The sequence below is a fragment of the Microcebus murinus genome, chromosome 6, assembly GCF_040939455.1.
Source record: "Microcebus murinus isolate Inina chromosome 6, M.murinus_Inina_mat1.0, whole genome shotgun sequence".
Taxonomy (NCBI): Eukaryota; Metazoa; Chordata; class Mammalia; order Primates; family Cheirogaleidae; genus Microcebus; species Microcebus murinus.
In genome coordinates this window covers 9,527,027-9,542,485 of record NC_134109.1, presented here as the reverse complement: position 1 = coordinate 9,542,485, position 15,459 = coordinate 9,527,027, and the positions used below count along the sequence as shown (strand labels likewise).

General features: G+C 55.6%; 1 protein-coding gene across 1 annotated transcript in view; it reads left to right on the top strand.

Annotated features, from left to right (window-relative positions):
- C6H14orf132 (chromosome 6 C14orf132 homolog) overlaps positions 1-5,363 on the top strand; it is a 38,922-nt gene extending 33,559 nt beyond the window's left edge. Inside the window, exon 2 of the mRNA XM_012791040.2 lies at positions 3,316-5,363. Coding sequence (XP_012646494.1) covers positions 3,316-3,540 — 225 coding nt within the window. The 3' untranslated portion in view covers positions 3,541-5,363. The remainder of the gene's footprint in view (positions 1-3,315) is intronic.
- The last annotated feature ends 10,096 nt before the right edge of the window (positions 5,364-15,459 follow it).

Genomic DNA, 15,459 nt, shown 5'->3' with positions numbered 1-15,459 from the left:
CCACATCCCCATCCCCAAATATCTGTATGTGGGTTGCTTTCCTGGCAAGGGCGCTCTGCAGATGGGATTACGTTAAGCACCTTGAGGAGGAGCCAGCAGTCTGGAGGATCCGGGGGCTCAGTGTGCTCACCGGGCCCCTGTGACGGAGACAGGAGGGTGAGAGGTTGAAGGTGCCACACTGCTGGCTCTGGAGGTGGAGAAAGGGGCTGCAAGCCAAGGAATGCGGGGGCCTCCAGAACGCTGGGAAAGGCAGGCGTCAGAACCCCCCGGAGCCCCCACAGGAGCGCAGCTCTGCAGACACCTGGATTTTAGTGCAGTGACACCCCCAGACTGTCAGATAATAAATTGCCGTGATTTTAAGCCACTAAGTGTGTGGTGATTTGTCACAGCAGCCATAAGAAACTAACCTATGGAGTCAATAAACACCCGCAGGGAAGCAGAGAACAGTGAGGGGGATGGAGGTGAAGGGAACCCCAAACAGGCTGTCCGGAGGGCCCGTGTCGGCCCCACAAGGGGGCTGTCCAGACCTCCGTTTTGTTCCGTGGTGATTTGGATGAAAATACTTGTCAAACTCGCATATGCCCTGAAGAGAGGGGAGAGAGACGAGGAACGTGCCCAGAGAGCCCCTCGGGGCGGGAGGGCGGATCGGCCCCCACAGGTGGAGGCCGGGGGCACCTGTCTGAACACCGGCAGCACGGCCCTGGGGAGGGGGGTGACGGAGACACAGCGAGTGGGAAGGGGACAGGAATGCCCGTTAGTTCCGGGGAGTCCAGCAGGGACAAGCTCTGCAGCCCAGGCACGCTCAAGAAGGAGAAAGGGCAGCGTCAGCCCCGGCCGAGCCACTTCCTAAGGGGCCCCCAGCAGAGAGTTGGCGGCCTCCCCTTAGCCGCGGGTCAGGAGAGGCCCCGTTAGGCCGGCATGTGCCCGACTCATCCGCACCCCATCTGACCTGAGTCACCAGCCTGGGGACAAAGTGAGGTCGCAGTTCTTTTATTCCCGCTTTTAATTGTATTTTTTAATATAATACATGCAAACTGTTGTTACACTCCCATTTGTATTTGTCATTATATTTATTTGCATATACTATCATATTCAATATTAATATATTAATAATCAGGTGTTAACCTGATTATTAATGTAGATTAATAAATAATTAAATTAATATAATAATAATATAAATTAATGGATAACTAGTAAATCAAAATGTTAATTTAGCTCACTCCTGTAGTCCCAGCACTTTGGGAGGCTAAGGTGGGAGGATCGCTTGAGGCACGGAGTTGGAGGCTGCAGTGAGCTCCAATCATGCCACTGTACTCCAGCCTGGGGGACAGAGCAAGACCCTGTCTCTAAAAAATAAAAGGACCCAGATTCCTCATGGCCTCCTGCTCTGCCATCCTTATCTTGAAGCTTGAAAAACATATTAATTTAAATATTTTGACAGAATATGTGATAGATATAATGAGATGATAACATCTTGAAAAAAATGTCAATTTAAATGTATTAAGAGAATACATTATACATATAAGAAGCACACATATCTAAACGTGCTGCTCGAGAGGCAAGCACCGTCCTATAACTGCAACCCCCACCAAGAAGCAATGCCTGGCCTGCCCTGACCCCCCTCCAGGGGTCCCTTCCATTCTCTGCATCCCCAGGATCAACTGCCCTGTCTCCACCTAAAGAACAGCGCTGTGTTACGAATACAAATGTCGAGCACCTCCCAGCATGAGCCCATCACCTGTTGCTCTTCTCAGCCGAAGCAGGTGTCAGGAGCCACTTGTTGTCCGAGTAGTGACCATACCTTTAGAAAAGGCCATTGACATTCAAGGTGGGTCAAGCGTGGTGCTACGGAATGGCAGCTGCCCAGGCACCCTAAATCCTCCCTGTGTCCCCGGGCCCAGCACAGAGTCTGACCCAGAGTCTGCGAGGCTGGGCGTAGAGCAGGAGCTCCAGGCTCACAGTCAGAGACACCCCTGGCTCTCAACCCTGACTCCACCTTGGCCTCTGCTTATCTATCTGAAAAATGGGAATGCAGTACCCTCCACCAGGATAGTTCAGCGATTAAATGAGAGTATTTTAACACCTCTGGCACATTCCCTGACCATAGCAGGGGCTCCACATGGGTAGTAACAGTGCTCAGTAGATAGGTTTCCAATGATGATGTCACTGTTTAGTGTTCGTTCATTCGGTCCCGCTCAAAAGAAGCATTTATTATAGGCCGGATAGATATCGGAGCCAACCTTGGGGCTGAATGCATCCATGTTCTGCCTCTGGAGAGGGTCTGGAAGGGCCTGGGACAGCCTGGACATTGCTCTTCTGGGCTGGAGAAGGGAGGGGCCTCTTCACTGCTGTGTCTGGGGTCACCCCGTGCCCTGGAGCAACCCGCTCCCCCACCTCCAACCTGAGTCTGAGCAGCAGAGAGCCTTTACAAACGGAAGTAGGGAGTTCCGATCCCTAGATGCAAGCATTCTGGCACCCTTACGTGCTGGGATGCCTGGTGCAGGCGGTAGGAATTAGGATCTGGGGGAGTTTGTCCCTGTGCCACTAGAAGCTATATTCATACCTGCCGACTCGAAAATTGTGTGTCTGTGAAATTGTGTGTCTAGTAAATAAAAGTGTGTGTGCGACGATGCACAAGGATGTTCACCAGTGCATTATTCTTAACAGGAAAAATGGAACTTCCTAAACCTCCAGCTGTAGGGAAGTGGTTTAATTATGGCTTGGATTTATGGCAGAATATTATACAACCGTCAAAATGGCATTTGGAATTTTGATGGACTTTTTACTACAGGAATAAAAAATACATGTTTAAGTGTGTTCTCTCTCTCTCTCTCTCTCTCGCACACACATGCACAGAACAAAAGATTGGAAAGGAAAAATGATCAAAATGGTAACAGTAAGTACGTGGTGAGATCATGATTCTCAGTTTTTTTCTTTATCCTCTTTTGTATTTCCTGAGTGCTCTATGCTGAGCACAGATTATTTTTAAAATTGGAAGAGGAGTAAAGGCATCCTACAACCCGTGCTGTCGTGGAAGGGCCTGATAACGGGGCCTGTGAGAGTCGCCAGCTAGCGGCCGGGCAGGTTCCTCGGCGCCTTCTCCTGCAGAGTGGTGTGACAGTGCCTGCCCCAGAAAGTCGCCGTGAACACTAATTCGTGTGGGCGAATTAAAATATGCGTCGCCCGTTACAAAAGCACAAACGCAGAGCCCTGCGTTGCAGCCCCAGAAGGAGTTGTGGTCTCCTGTGGGCTGGCTCGGTCGGGCCAGCGGCCTTCCCGAGGCCCCCGGTTAACGTTCCCTGTCCTTCCTTGCAGCTGCCCATGATGGGAGGAGCCTTCATGGACTCGCCCAACGAGGACTTCAGCACCGAGTACTCGCTGTTCAACTCCTCCTCCAACGTCCACGCGGCTGCCAACGGCCAGGGCCCGCCGGAGGAGCCGGCCCGGTCCTCCAACGACGCCGTCTTGCTGTGGATCGCCATCATCGCGACGCTGGGCAACATCGTGGTGGTCGGGGTGGTGTACGCCTTCACCTTCTGAGTGGGGGGATGGCGGGCAGCCCCGGGACGGCCCACCCTGCGTCGGGCATGCCACGGGGTGAGGCTGTGCCCCCGGCGCCGTCCAGCCGCTGGTCTCCAGCTGCAAAACCAGGAACTTTGACCACTTGAATGGCCTCTCCAAGGGCAGCTCCCACGCGTCCGGAATTTCAAACATGCCTCGAAGCCCAGATTTCAGCTATGCCGTGCCGTGGTCAGGCTGACTCAGAAAGCAGGGACGTGTGGGCTGCCGGCTCCGGGAAGCGCGGCGGGCGAGGGTTTCAGAGAGCCGACTGGGGAATTCCGGAGGCTGCGTTCCTGGAACACGAGGCCGGATGCAGCGGCCAGTTAGGTGTGAACTATAGATGTGGTTGGGTGATAAGCACTTGTGTGTCTTGCGTTTATGCAAAGTCGTTTGAGGCTGCTGGGGCTAGAGCAGCCCTCAGAACTTCGGCGTTTCTAGCCCAGTCTCGGTCCCATATTTAACCCCTTGGTATATTGGCGGCCACAGGACGGTCCTGATTTGACTTTGCAGTGGCACCTTCGTCACCAGACACCCGGCCCAATCACATCAGGACACTCGGGAATGAGGGACGGGGAGGTGAGCAGTAACATGCTGGGGTTTCTGGGGGTGTTGGTGGTGGTTTTTATATGCTGGATGGATTTTTCTCTTCTTTTTAAGGAGGGGGTAGGATGTCTTTAAAAACTAGGTCTGCCAGGCAGTGAACGCTTCGGGCCACCCACATGAAGATGCTCTTTCTTCTTTGAGGGATCCTAGAATTTTAGAGATGAATAAGCTCGTGTCCCCTGAATTTTGGGGTGGGAAGGTTGGAGAGGGGCGTGACTTGCCAGCGGTCACAGGGCAGGTGAACATGGGAGTCAGAACAGGAAGATGTTTCCTAACCCTCGGCTCAGTGCTCTCTCTGCCCCAGTGACGCACTCCCCTGAGCAGGTCCCTTGCCTTTAAGGCCATGAGGCAGAGACGCCGCCCTCGGGACATGGTCCAGGGAGTGTTGAAGCAGGCGCAAGATCGCAGGCCATTTGCGTACCTGTATTTGACACTCTTTGGGCACTGTGCACTCTCCTGCAGTTGTGAATGTGCTTCTGCCCCAGCCAGTTTCCTTAAATTCTTAAAAATCAGTGTTTGGGGGTAGGGGGCAGGGCAAACAAGGAAGCTCCCAAGCTAAGTCCAGAGCATCAGGGCAGGGGCCTTGCTGGGAAGCAGGACTTGGGAAAGGGCGTGCACGGCAGCCCCGCCCCCACCCTGCCTTCCCAGGCAGCCTCCCCTGCAGATGGGAGCGGGAAGGATCTCAGACCGGCTCACTCGCCTACAGCCCTGGGCGGCTTTTTTCCTACACTGCGAAAAAGAAGATAAATGGCAGAAATTCCCCTTCTGGGGTGGAGAAACAAAAAAGGCTGGTTAAGAAGCCTTTGTGTGTGTTTGGGGACAACTGCAAAAAGGCTGAACTTGCCACTGCCATCTCGGGAGTAATGAGTGCTCTTGGTGATGGGCAAAAGGACACTTAATTATCCAGAGGCAGATTGGACTCTGGGAGCTGCCGTGGTAACGGGATTAGCAGCCTGGCGTCCAGACAGTGCCTGCTCACGGCCGGCCGCCAGCTCTTACCGGCCACATCTGTCACCATGGCCACGCGTCCATCAGCCAATGCTTCAGCTCAGATGGAAGTCCCGAGTGCAGAGAGCAGCCTGACCTTGGCTGTGAGGGAGAAGGGACATGGATCGGATGCCTGGGACTCTTTGAATCGTCGGCAGGTGGAGGCTGGGCCGGGCTATGAGCTGTTGTGTGCACGGGGGGTTCGGGGATGTTCGCCCCGGCTGCTTCTCCAGCAACCTGCAGGTGTGCCCCGTGGGCAGGGTCTTTAGTAAACAGGTGTCCTCATGGGAGAACCCAAGGAGAGGCCCGCCCTGGCCTGGCGCATAGCGGGATCGGCCCCCGGAGACCAGAGAGGCCCAGCCACCTCTGTGTGCCGTCAAACTGGCCCCTGACTCCTTTGAGACAAACGGGGCCTTCCCTCCGCAGGAGCACCCCCTTCCTTCGTTATTATTATTAGCCGTAGCATCACTGATTATTGTCCTGACTGCTGCACACCTCCCCTGTGTTGTGTGCTCATTTACTTCTCAAATGACCCCCAAGGGGGCAGGAGTGAGGGTGCAGAGAGGTGCTTATTGATTATTGTGCCGTTTTTCTGATTAGAAAAGTGAGGCCAGGCCATGCCCATGATTGCTCTAAGCTAAGGAGCTGAGACTCAGACCCAGTTCTGGCGCTCTAGAGGCTGGGTCCGTGCCCCCATCACCCTGCGCCCGTGCCCTGCAGAGAGCCCTCTGGAATGGACCAGGCTGGGGCCGAGGTCTGGCCCTGGAGAGCTGCGGTCAGACGGCCACGTCCCAGCGTAGGTCCTGGGTCAGGGTAGGGAGCAGCAGTGCACATGTAATTATCGGTGTCAGAACCTCACAGTGACGAGAGGTTTCAGAGTGCATCTATTCAGGACCTTTCATTTTTGGAGAGAGCAGAGGAGGCCACGCGGAAAATTAGCAGAGAGCTGACAGTCTCCGGGCGCCTGGCCCGGGGCTCCGTCCTCTGGGCCGTGAGCGTCTGCCAGGAAGCAAAGGGATTTCCCTGGATTACCAGCTCAGCCCCGAGATGGATCGCGTGCTCTGCCAGCTGCCACCTGGGCCCCTCCGCTGCGTCCTGGCAGATGCCCAGTGATCCGCCCTGAGCAAATCCCTGGGGGTGCTGAGTGCTGCGGGGGTGGTGGGGCCCACAGAGCTCTGCTCAGGGGCCCAAAGGGAGCAGTCGTGCCTGAGTGACCCACATTCCCCTGTCCCCACCCCTCCCACTCCGGCCCACTCCACGCACCTCTGACCAGGGTCACTCTGAGAGGGACGGAGGAGAGGGTGGGTGAACTGCATGCTGAGAACCCAGAGGGACAGAGCCCCCGACCTCCCAGCAGGAAAAGGGGCCTCTCTGCAAAGCCCAGATAACCAGAACTGCAATGGCACCAAATATTCCCAATGCACCCTTCTGAGCTTGGGGCTTGAGCACTGACAGAGGGTTGTTTTATTTGGGGGGGGGGAGTGTCGGTGGGGGTTGGGAGGGACAGTGACAAGAGATGAAACAAAGATACAAACCCTAGTGACTGAAGAAGGTAAAAGATCCCCCCAGAGTGAGAAAACGATAACATCTGAAGCATAATGAATGGTCAAAAGTACACAAAATAGGCTACACAAATTTTGAAACGTAGGTCTTCATTGATAAAAGCAGAGATGACGTGGGCATCACGTCACGTCTTGGAGGGGCTGCACAGGTGGCAGAGTACGGGGGTCCCGTACAACGATCTTTTGCCCACAGTGGTCATGTTGCGCCTGCCAGACAGCTCTGCCTGTGCACTTGGTAAGGCTCCTCACCTGCTCCTGGGCCCTTGTTCAAGCTGGGCTTCCTGCCTCCCCTACAGGAGGTTTGAGCCCCATTCTGCCTTGGGAATAAGTCCTGACATGCACAGCACGTTTGCAGGGAACTGCAGGCCTTGGTTATTGGGGAGCCAGAGCCCAGTGCACCCCGCCCCTGTCCTCGTGGCTGAGCCGGCCCTGGCAGCCCCCAATCTGTCTCACCTTTTGCTGATGTCTTAATAAACTGCCGCATTTACAGTTCAAAGTGTTGTCCAGCAATCCAGATGGCTGGGGCTCTGTAAGCTGGCAGGAAGGGAGCTTCCAACCTTTTAACTTGAGGAAACTGAGTCTCTGAGGGGCTGGGGAGAGTTGCCAGGTGGAGCTGGTCACCAGGAGAGCAGGGTCTTGAGCCCAGGACACCTGACTACAAAGTTGGCTCCAGGAAGCTTAGTGGTCAGTGCCATTGGGCCAGTGGTTCTCAACTGGGGGCCAGGGGGCGTTGGCAATGTCTGGAGACATTTTTGGCTCTTGCATTTTGGCGGGGAGGGGCTGGCATCTAGGGAGTCAAAGCCAGGGATGCTGCTGAACATCCTATGATGCATATGCAGGCCAGCCCCCCACGACAAAGAGTTATCCAGCCCCCAAATGCCAGTAGCGCCGAGGTTGGGGATCCCTGCACTAGGCTGTACCACCTCTGATCCCCAAACTATGCATGTTTTCAAAGCTCCACTGTTCCCCACTTGTGAGTCACTGGCTAAATGAAAGCTCTTCTGAGCAACAGCAGTGATCATGGTCACTGCCCCGAGCTCAAGTAATTCCAGCTGAGGGCAACGGTCTGGAACTCCCAGCACATTAGGTTAGCCTGTTGGAAATCCACGTAGCTCTATTTCCACTGTCCTGGGCTTTCATGGGGACGCCCACCCTTCAGAGTAGATGGGACGGTGGGGCTGACCTTGTCTCCACCAGTAACTTTGTGTCTCTGGGACCCGCAGCAGCCCTGGCCCCTCACCAACTGCACTTGCGAGGAACGGCTGGTGACGGAGCTTAGGAATGGGGTGGGGGGGGGTAACAGCCTCTGAGCAGATCTGCATCTTCTGTTATCTCTGCCCCGTTCCCCAGATGAAGGCATCCTAATATTCTTTGTACTATTGGAACTTTTACAGAAACCTTATTCTTGTTACTTGCAACTCTCTAGATACCAATTCTTCATGCCAAGAGAAATGGAAGTGTTTCTGTGTCTTACTGATGTTTTCATAATCAACTTGTAAATGCAGGCTGTTTACTTCATAAAAGGGTATTTTAACTATTCTTGTAGTCCCTTTGCTACTCAAGCACCTGGTTTCACCATGAGATCACCGACTTTTGCTACACTAAAAAAGACTCTTTCTTATTGTAGGATTTGAGTGTGCTCTTTTGATTAAACATATATCTAACCTTAACGGATGTAAAAACGTGGTTGTGAAATCTTTGTTAGCATTGTTGCTGTTGTCATTTTCTATTATGGTGATTTCAAAAAAGAAAACTTGAACTCCTCAGTGTCTGGTTCCAATCTGTGCTTTATGTAAAGGGTGCGACCTGCTGGTCTTCGAGAGACTCACCTTGGGTGTCACCTCCGGTCACACGCCTCCTGCCCCACTGAGGCAGGACAGGTCCCCTCCTCCCCGTGCCCCTCCCGAGCCAGCTCTGCCATCGCACCTGTCTCAAATCGCCACAGGTGCATTTGCTCATACATCAGTGTCCCCAACTGAGACACCTGACAGCAAAGTTCATCTTATTCAATTTTTATACCCAGCACTGAGTACAGCCAGCGGAGATTCAGTGAACGAGGGAATGATACCTGCAGGGCCAGCACAGCACGTTTCAACTCCGCAAGGAACATGGACTATGCAGTTTTACTCATTAATTCACTAATGCTAGCAAATGTTCGTATAGCACTTTCCAGGTGTTTGGTGCAGTCCCGAGCTCTTCACATACGTATTAACTCACTCGATTCCCACAGTGATTGTGTAAAGTAGGTACTATTATTATCCTCATTTTACATATGAGGAAACTGAGGCACAGAGAGGTTTCTTGCCTACGGAAACTGGTGAGCCAGGCCTGGAAACCCCATTCTGGGTCTATCCTGGGCTTAGGTCTCAAGGCTTGCAGCCTTGCTGCCTTTGGAAGCCCGAGGGGCCAGGGCCAGCCTGCTGGCTGGAGAGGAGAGCAGGGCCTGGCCGCTCCCCGACTGCCCACCGCCTGGTAGGTAAGTGAGCCAAGGGAGAGGCTAGATCAAGGAAGCGAAGATGTCCTTGTCACAGTGTCAAATGCGGCACACTAATGGATCACTGAGGACTGCCTGGAGGCGGCAAGACTCATCCTTGCAGAGAATCTGGAGGAGCAGGTGCACAGCGGGGGGTTGGAGTTGGGTGGGAAGGCCAGGCGGGAGCCCGAGGTCAAGGCAGTGGTGGGTGGGGCTGGTGAGGGGACAAAGCCAGCTGGAAGGAGCCTCGAGCAAGCATCAGAGTGGGGGGCCGTGGTGGGCAACAGGCCGCCACCAGCCGTACGGACGCAGGGCTGTGCTCAGGGTAGAGAGGGTAGGTACGGCGTCTGGGCAGGGAGGCAGCAAGGGAACTGGGAAGTGACTCCTGATTTTGCCTCTCGAACCCGCCCCTCCAGCCGTCTCCCCTGCCTGGGAGGACGGGCGCCTCCACCTGGCCCCAGCCTGCCGGTGACCTCGGGTCCTCCTCCCCATCACACCCCCTGTGAGGATGGCTAAGGCCACACGGCCGGCAGACCATGTCCCCAAGACAGAGGAACATCATTTTGAGATAAAATGAAAAGAAAAGGAAAGGAGGCGGCTTCCACAGTCCAGTGCTGCTGAATTTGTACTCAAGAAGCCGCAGCCAGTCCGGCCTGCATCGAAACACGTCCTCCGCCCCCACCCCAGGCTCCGTGCGGGAATTTGCACTAGGATTTTGGTTTTACAAATTTGGCTTCTATTTGCCTGTCCCGTCAGCCTTGGTATCGTGACGGTGTGGCATGGCTTTCCTGGAGCACAATGTCAGCATGTGACGTGGGGACTGGAGAGAAATAGAGGTTGGTCTGGCACAGCCTCCCTCTGGTGCCCGGTGGAGTGGCTGTCCCCTGCATCCGCTCCTTAGAGCTGCCTGGGCCTTTAGGGGTGGAGGAGGAGGGGACAGTGGGGGAGGGACAGAGTCCTAGGACCAGGGCGGGACCCCTGGTGATTCTGGCACGGCTGGCCTGTTTATACAGCTGCCACTACCCGTGGTCTCCAAAACCGGCCGTCGCTAGGGATTTTCCATTTGGCTTCTAATTGCTCCAGCTCCTGCAGAGCCCTGGCCTTCCCAGGGCAGCAGAGATGGCCCCACGATTAATGTTTACACGGACCAGGCTGCTGAGGCCTTTTCTGCAAACAGCACGAATAACATTAAGCACCAGGGCAACGGGTACTGGCACTGTGCTGCCCTTAGGGTTTGCAAGCGCTTTCCAATCCAGCTGCCCCTCTGTGGGCCCCTCCCAACCCCTAGCACAACCAGGCAGGGCCCCTGTTCTCAGTCTCCTGGGGAGGGGACAAATGATCAGTTGAAGACAGCAGGGTGGCCAGGTGTGACAGAGAGAAATCTGGGCTGGGCCCCAAGTTGGGGTGGGGAGAGAGGAAGCAGAGGGGGGCCTGCTAGCCAGGCGAGCACCCCAGGCCAGAGAGCTGAGTCTCCAGTTTTTATAAAAGAAAACTGAAATTCATTTACTTGATCGCTCAATAAAGAATGACCGAGCACCTGCTCCAAGCCAGGCGCTGTTCCCGACACTGGGGGTGTAGCATGAACAAAACAAAGTCCCCGCCCTTCCGATGGTGGGGGAAGACAAGCAAATAAAGACATAGTTAAAGATCAAGTCTGACTTTCTGAAAGCAAAAGGTAAAGAATAAAATATTGAGTAGTGACAAGTGTTGGGGGAAACAAAGTGAGTGCAGGGCACAGGGGGAGGGGCTTGCTGTTGGGGAGAGGCTGGCCCAGAAACTCCTACCCCTAGGAGAGGTGGGGGCGCTGGCTCAGGACAGGGTGACAGTTCAGAGAGGTGACCCGATGTGCCCCAGCCACCTTGAGGCACAACGTGGAGAGAGTTTTGTGCCCAGTTCTTACAAAGTATTGTCTTGCCCCAGAAGTGCCTTTGGATTAGCACCATTTATTCATTCATTCGTTCATCCACTGAGCCTCCACTCTGAGCTGGACAGACAGGAACCTGCCCTGGTTCCTGCCCCCAAGGAGCTCCCGGTCCCGTCTCGACGCCATGGTTGGCGTTGCGCGGCCCAGCCCTCCACTCAGATTAAGCCTCTGAAGGCAGCTGGCCGCCAGCCAAGGTCTACACGTGGGCGGCGCAGGTGAGGCACTGCCGCCCTTGGCGAATGCCTGGCTGGCACCCTCTACCTCGCTGGACCCTTCCTCTAGGTGGAAGGGGCACCTCCTCTGCGGTTCCTGCAGGTGCCCCTGGAGCCTCCCCTCGGGCAGTCAGGCTTGGCTGCCGGATCCTGGGATGGATCTTGGACTGTCCAGCATCCACTGCCATTCGTTTTGGCATAGCCCCCATCTTCTTTGGGGAGCCACAGCCCTCAGCTACGTACTTGGTCCATCCCAGGCTCAGTGGCCTGAATACCCATGACCCCGTGATGTGTCCAGGGCAGGCACACGGCTCTAGCCTGGACAGCAGTGGCTGGGGTGGGCGTGACGACCTGACCAGGCAGGTGCGTGCGGCACAGATGCCCTAACGGGGCACCTGGGCGTGGTACGTTCCTTTTCTTGCTTTGGAAGCCAACACTGTGGACCCTGGGGCCATCACCTGCCCATCCCAAATAGCCCTGAACAGGAGCCTTACGGAGCAGGAAACTGTAGCCCCAATGCTGCAGGGTCTGAGCACAACGGTGACTGCTTCCCGCCCAGAGAAAAAGATGCTTGTCACAAAGCCACTTACAAAGGTTTTCTTATACCCACTTAAGGCTTCACCTTCCTTCCAGTGAGCTCAGGGTTACTTTTGTTTTTGGGGGGGGGCATCGCTGGGTGAATGTGAAAATGAAAGTGCAGTGTGTGAAAATGCAAGTGCAGAATGTGAAAATGAAAGTGCAGTGTGACAGGGACAGGCAGCACGGGCACACGATTATGCGATGACCCCTTGGGGACCCTGCCGGCACCAAGTGCTGCCAGAAGCCAGCTCGGAGAGGAATCCCTGGTGTGCACTTGGAGCTGTGACCTCCCGGGCTCCCGTACACCCCGGGCCTGAAGGATCACGGGTCGTGCTAGTTGGGGTCGTGGGAGATGGGGCTGCCTTCAGAGGAGCATTTGGCAAAGGCCACGACTCCCGGTCCCCCTTCCTACCTGCGGTGGCAAGTGGGGGGTGTGTCTGTGCCCTGCACCTGTGCCGACACTCAGTTTTCAACTCTCTAGAAGCCCATTCACAACCCTGCCTTGCCCAGGGGTTCCCAGGGCACTTCCTTCATCCCCCAAAATTGTCCCCAGACGGCAGCAGTGAGTTGCGGGCACCAGAAAAACCACGGGATGGATGGAAACACGGCGAGCCCGCACCAGCAGGGGGCAGCGTGGTGCCAGGAACCAGGTGGACCCAGGGTCTGTCCGGCCGGGTGGGTTTCGGGCTCAGCTCTGCTTGGGGACTGCGTGAGCCCCTCACCAGCTGGCCGCTCACCAGCTCCCCCTGCTGGTGGCTGCAGGAAACACCTGCAGAAGCTCTGAGATGCACCCCATCCCCGCATACCTTTCAGGAGATGGTGTTCCCACACAAGGCGTCGCCCCTAAACCACGGGGTCCCAGGCGGAAATCAGCTGACAGTCCTTGCGAGCACCCTGCCCCGCCCGCCTGAGCAAAGGCCTTCAGAGCCGGTGTCCAAACTGCTGGTCCAGAGGCCGCATCCCGGCCTCCAAAATCTTCCGATGGGCCTGGGCATGGCCCTGCTTTGTTCTAATAAGGCCTTTTATTGAAGTGTGACACCCAGACAGGAAAATACGTGTACAGTTCAATGAATTTTTACAAAGCCATCATGCCCGTAAACCTAGAAATTGGGTCAACAAGCTGAACATTCTCAGTCCATCCAGAAACCCCTGAGCCCGCACAATGCTCTAAAATTCACTTTGGTCAGTTGCCAACAATGACAGCAACAGAGGATCTGGGTGTCTGGGTTTTCCTGATAAAATGGAAAGGTCCACATGGCGGCTGCCTGCCGAGGGGGTGGGGGTACGTGGGCTGGGGCTGAGGGTGGCTGCCCTGCCAGGCAAGCACGAGCCCAGCCTGGGCCTGGGCCCCGGGTTTTCACGGGTCCATCCCTGCCTCCTCTACATGGCTTTCCCTGTGAGGCCAGGGCTCCGGGGGCCAAAGGCTGTGCCCACCCGGGGCCATCAGCCCCCTTCTGGGCCACACGTCAGCGCTTGGGACCCTGGAATTCTGTGCCCTCCTGGCTTTGTATCTGTGAGAGCTGCCTGTCGTGGGTGTCTGCACCCTGGGGTCCAGGGCAGTGCCAAGGAGCAGCCGTTTGTGAGTCGGGAAGCGGGGCATAGAGTGTGGCTCAGATGTGCAGGCTGTGGGTGAGAAGGCAACGGGGCAGACCGGGGCCAGACCCACTGCGCCTGGGCACACACTCCTGCCCAGAACCCCACAGAATCACTGCTAGTCAAGGTTCACCAAGTAGACAGACCAACAGGGTGTGTATGGATATGGGGGAGGCAGAGTTATTTTAAGCAATTCGCTTATGCCATTGTGGGATCCAGCAAGTCTGAAGTTTGCAATTTGTAGGGCAGGCCAGTAGGCCACAGGCTAGAAACTCAGGTAAGAGTTGATGTTGCTGTCCTAAGTCCAAATTCCGCAGGACGATAGACTGGAGACTCAGGTACGGTTTCCGAGTTTCAGTCTTGAGAATTCCTTCCTCCTATGGGAAGCGTCTCCCTCAGTCTTTTCTCTTAAAGCCTTCAACAGGTTGGATGAGGCCCACCCACATACAGAGGGTCATCTGTTTACTCAAAGTCTACTGATTCAAGCAGGGTGCAGTGGCTCACACCTGCAATCCTAGCACTCTGGGAGGCCAAGATAGGAGGACCACTTGAGGTCAGGAGTTCAAGACCAACCTGAGGAAGAGTGAGACCAGTCTACAAAAAATAGAAAAGTTAGCCATGTGTGGTGGTACATGCCTGTAGTCCCAGCTACTGGGGAGACTGAGGCAGGAGGATCACTTGAGCCCAAGAGTGTGAGGCTGCGGTGAGCTAGGCTGACAACACTGCACTCTACCCTGGGCTACATAGCGACACTCTGTCTCAAAACAAGTCTACTGATTTATGTGTTAATCCGATCTAAACAATACCTTCACAGCACCACCTAGACTGTGACCAAATAACTGGGCTGCCATAGCGCAGCCAAAGGTGACATATAAAAGTAGCCACTGGCGCCCTCTAGGGGCCGGAAAAGGCAAGGGTGCGGATTCTCCCCTGAAGCCTCCAGAAGGAACCAGCCCGGAACAACACGTTGACCTTCGCCCAGCGACACTAGTTTTGGACATCTAGTTCCGGAACTGTAAAGTAATAAATTTTTTATTAAAATTTATTAAATTTCTAAAATAAATTTATTAATAAAAATTTATTAATAAATTTTTTATTAATACATTGGTGTTGTTTTAAGTGATGAAATGCGTGGCAGTCTGTTTTGGCGGCTCTAGGAGACTGCAGCACAGGCACCTCCGTCAGGAGGCGTGTAGGGGTGAACCGAGACCACGCCGGCCACCCTCCAGGCCCTGGGGTGCAGGAGCTGCTGCCACCGCAGCCAGCGCCGAGGCTAGCTAACCACGTCGCCCCTCCTGCCTCTGTCTCTGGCCCCCAGGAAGCCCCTGGGGACGCCGGGGTGGCCTCCGTGTGGCAGGGAGCAGCAGAGAGAGCCACATGGTGCAGATCACTGTCATTGCGCCCCCCCCCCTTCCAGAGCGGGCCGGGTGGCGGTGAAGTCATTATTTACATGCCTTGGCTTGCGTCACCGGGTCGAGCGCCCCAAGCCAGTGAAAGCAGAAGTTGACCCCGGCTGGGCGCGGGTGGCTGGCAGGCCGGGCCGTCCCCTGCAGTGACCCACCACGTGGCGGTGAGTCGCCCCTGGACGCACTTTCCCCCGGCTCTTTCACCCCCGCACATCCACCCCCCACGCTGGGCCCAGCTGCAGCCCGTGACCCGGCCCCAGGGGAGAGACCTCGGAATCTTCTTCCTTCTGGCTGGCCATGGCTGGCCCTGTCCCGGGGCCCTGACCACCCCATCTTCTCGGGGTCACTGCTCCTGTGTCCTCTCTGTCACGAGCCTTCACCCACCTTCTCGCTGCATGTTCGTCCGTCCCCCGCTGGACTGCAAGCCCGGGAGGGCGGAGACCTTCCGCTTTAGTCGAGCGCCCGCGTCCCCAGCGCCCGCCGCGGACGTGCCGCTGACACGCAATGGTATTTTCCAAGGGAAGGAGGAGGCGGGGAGGAAGGAGAGAAAGAGGCAGGA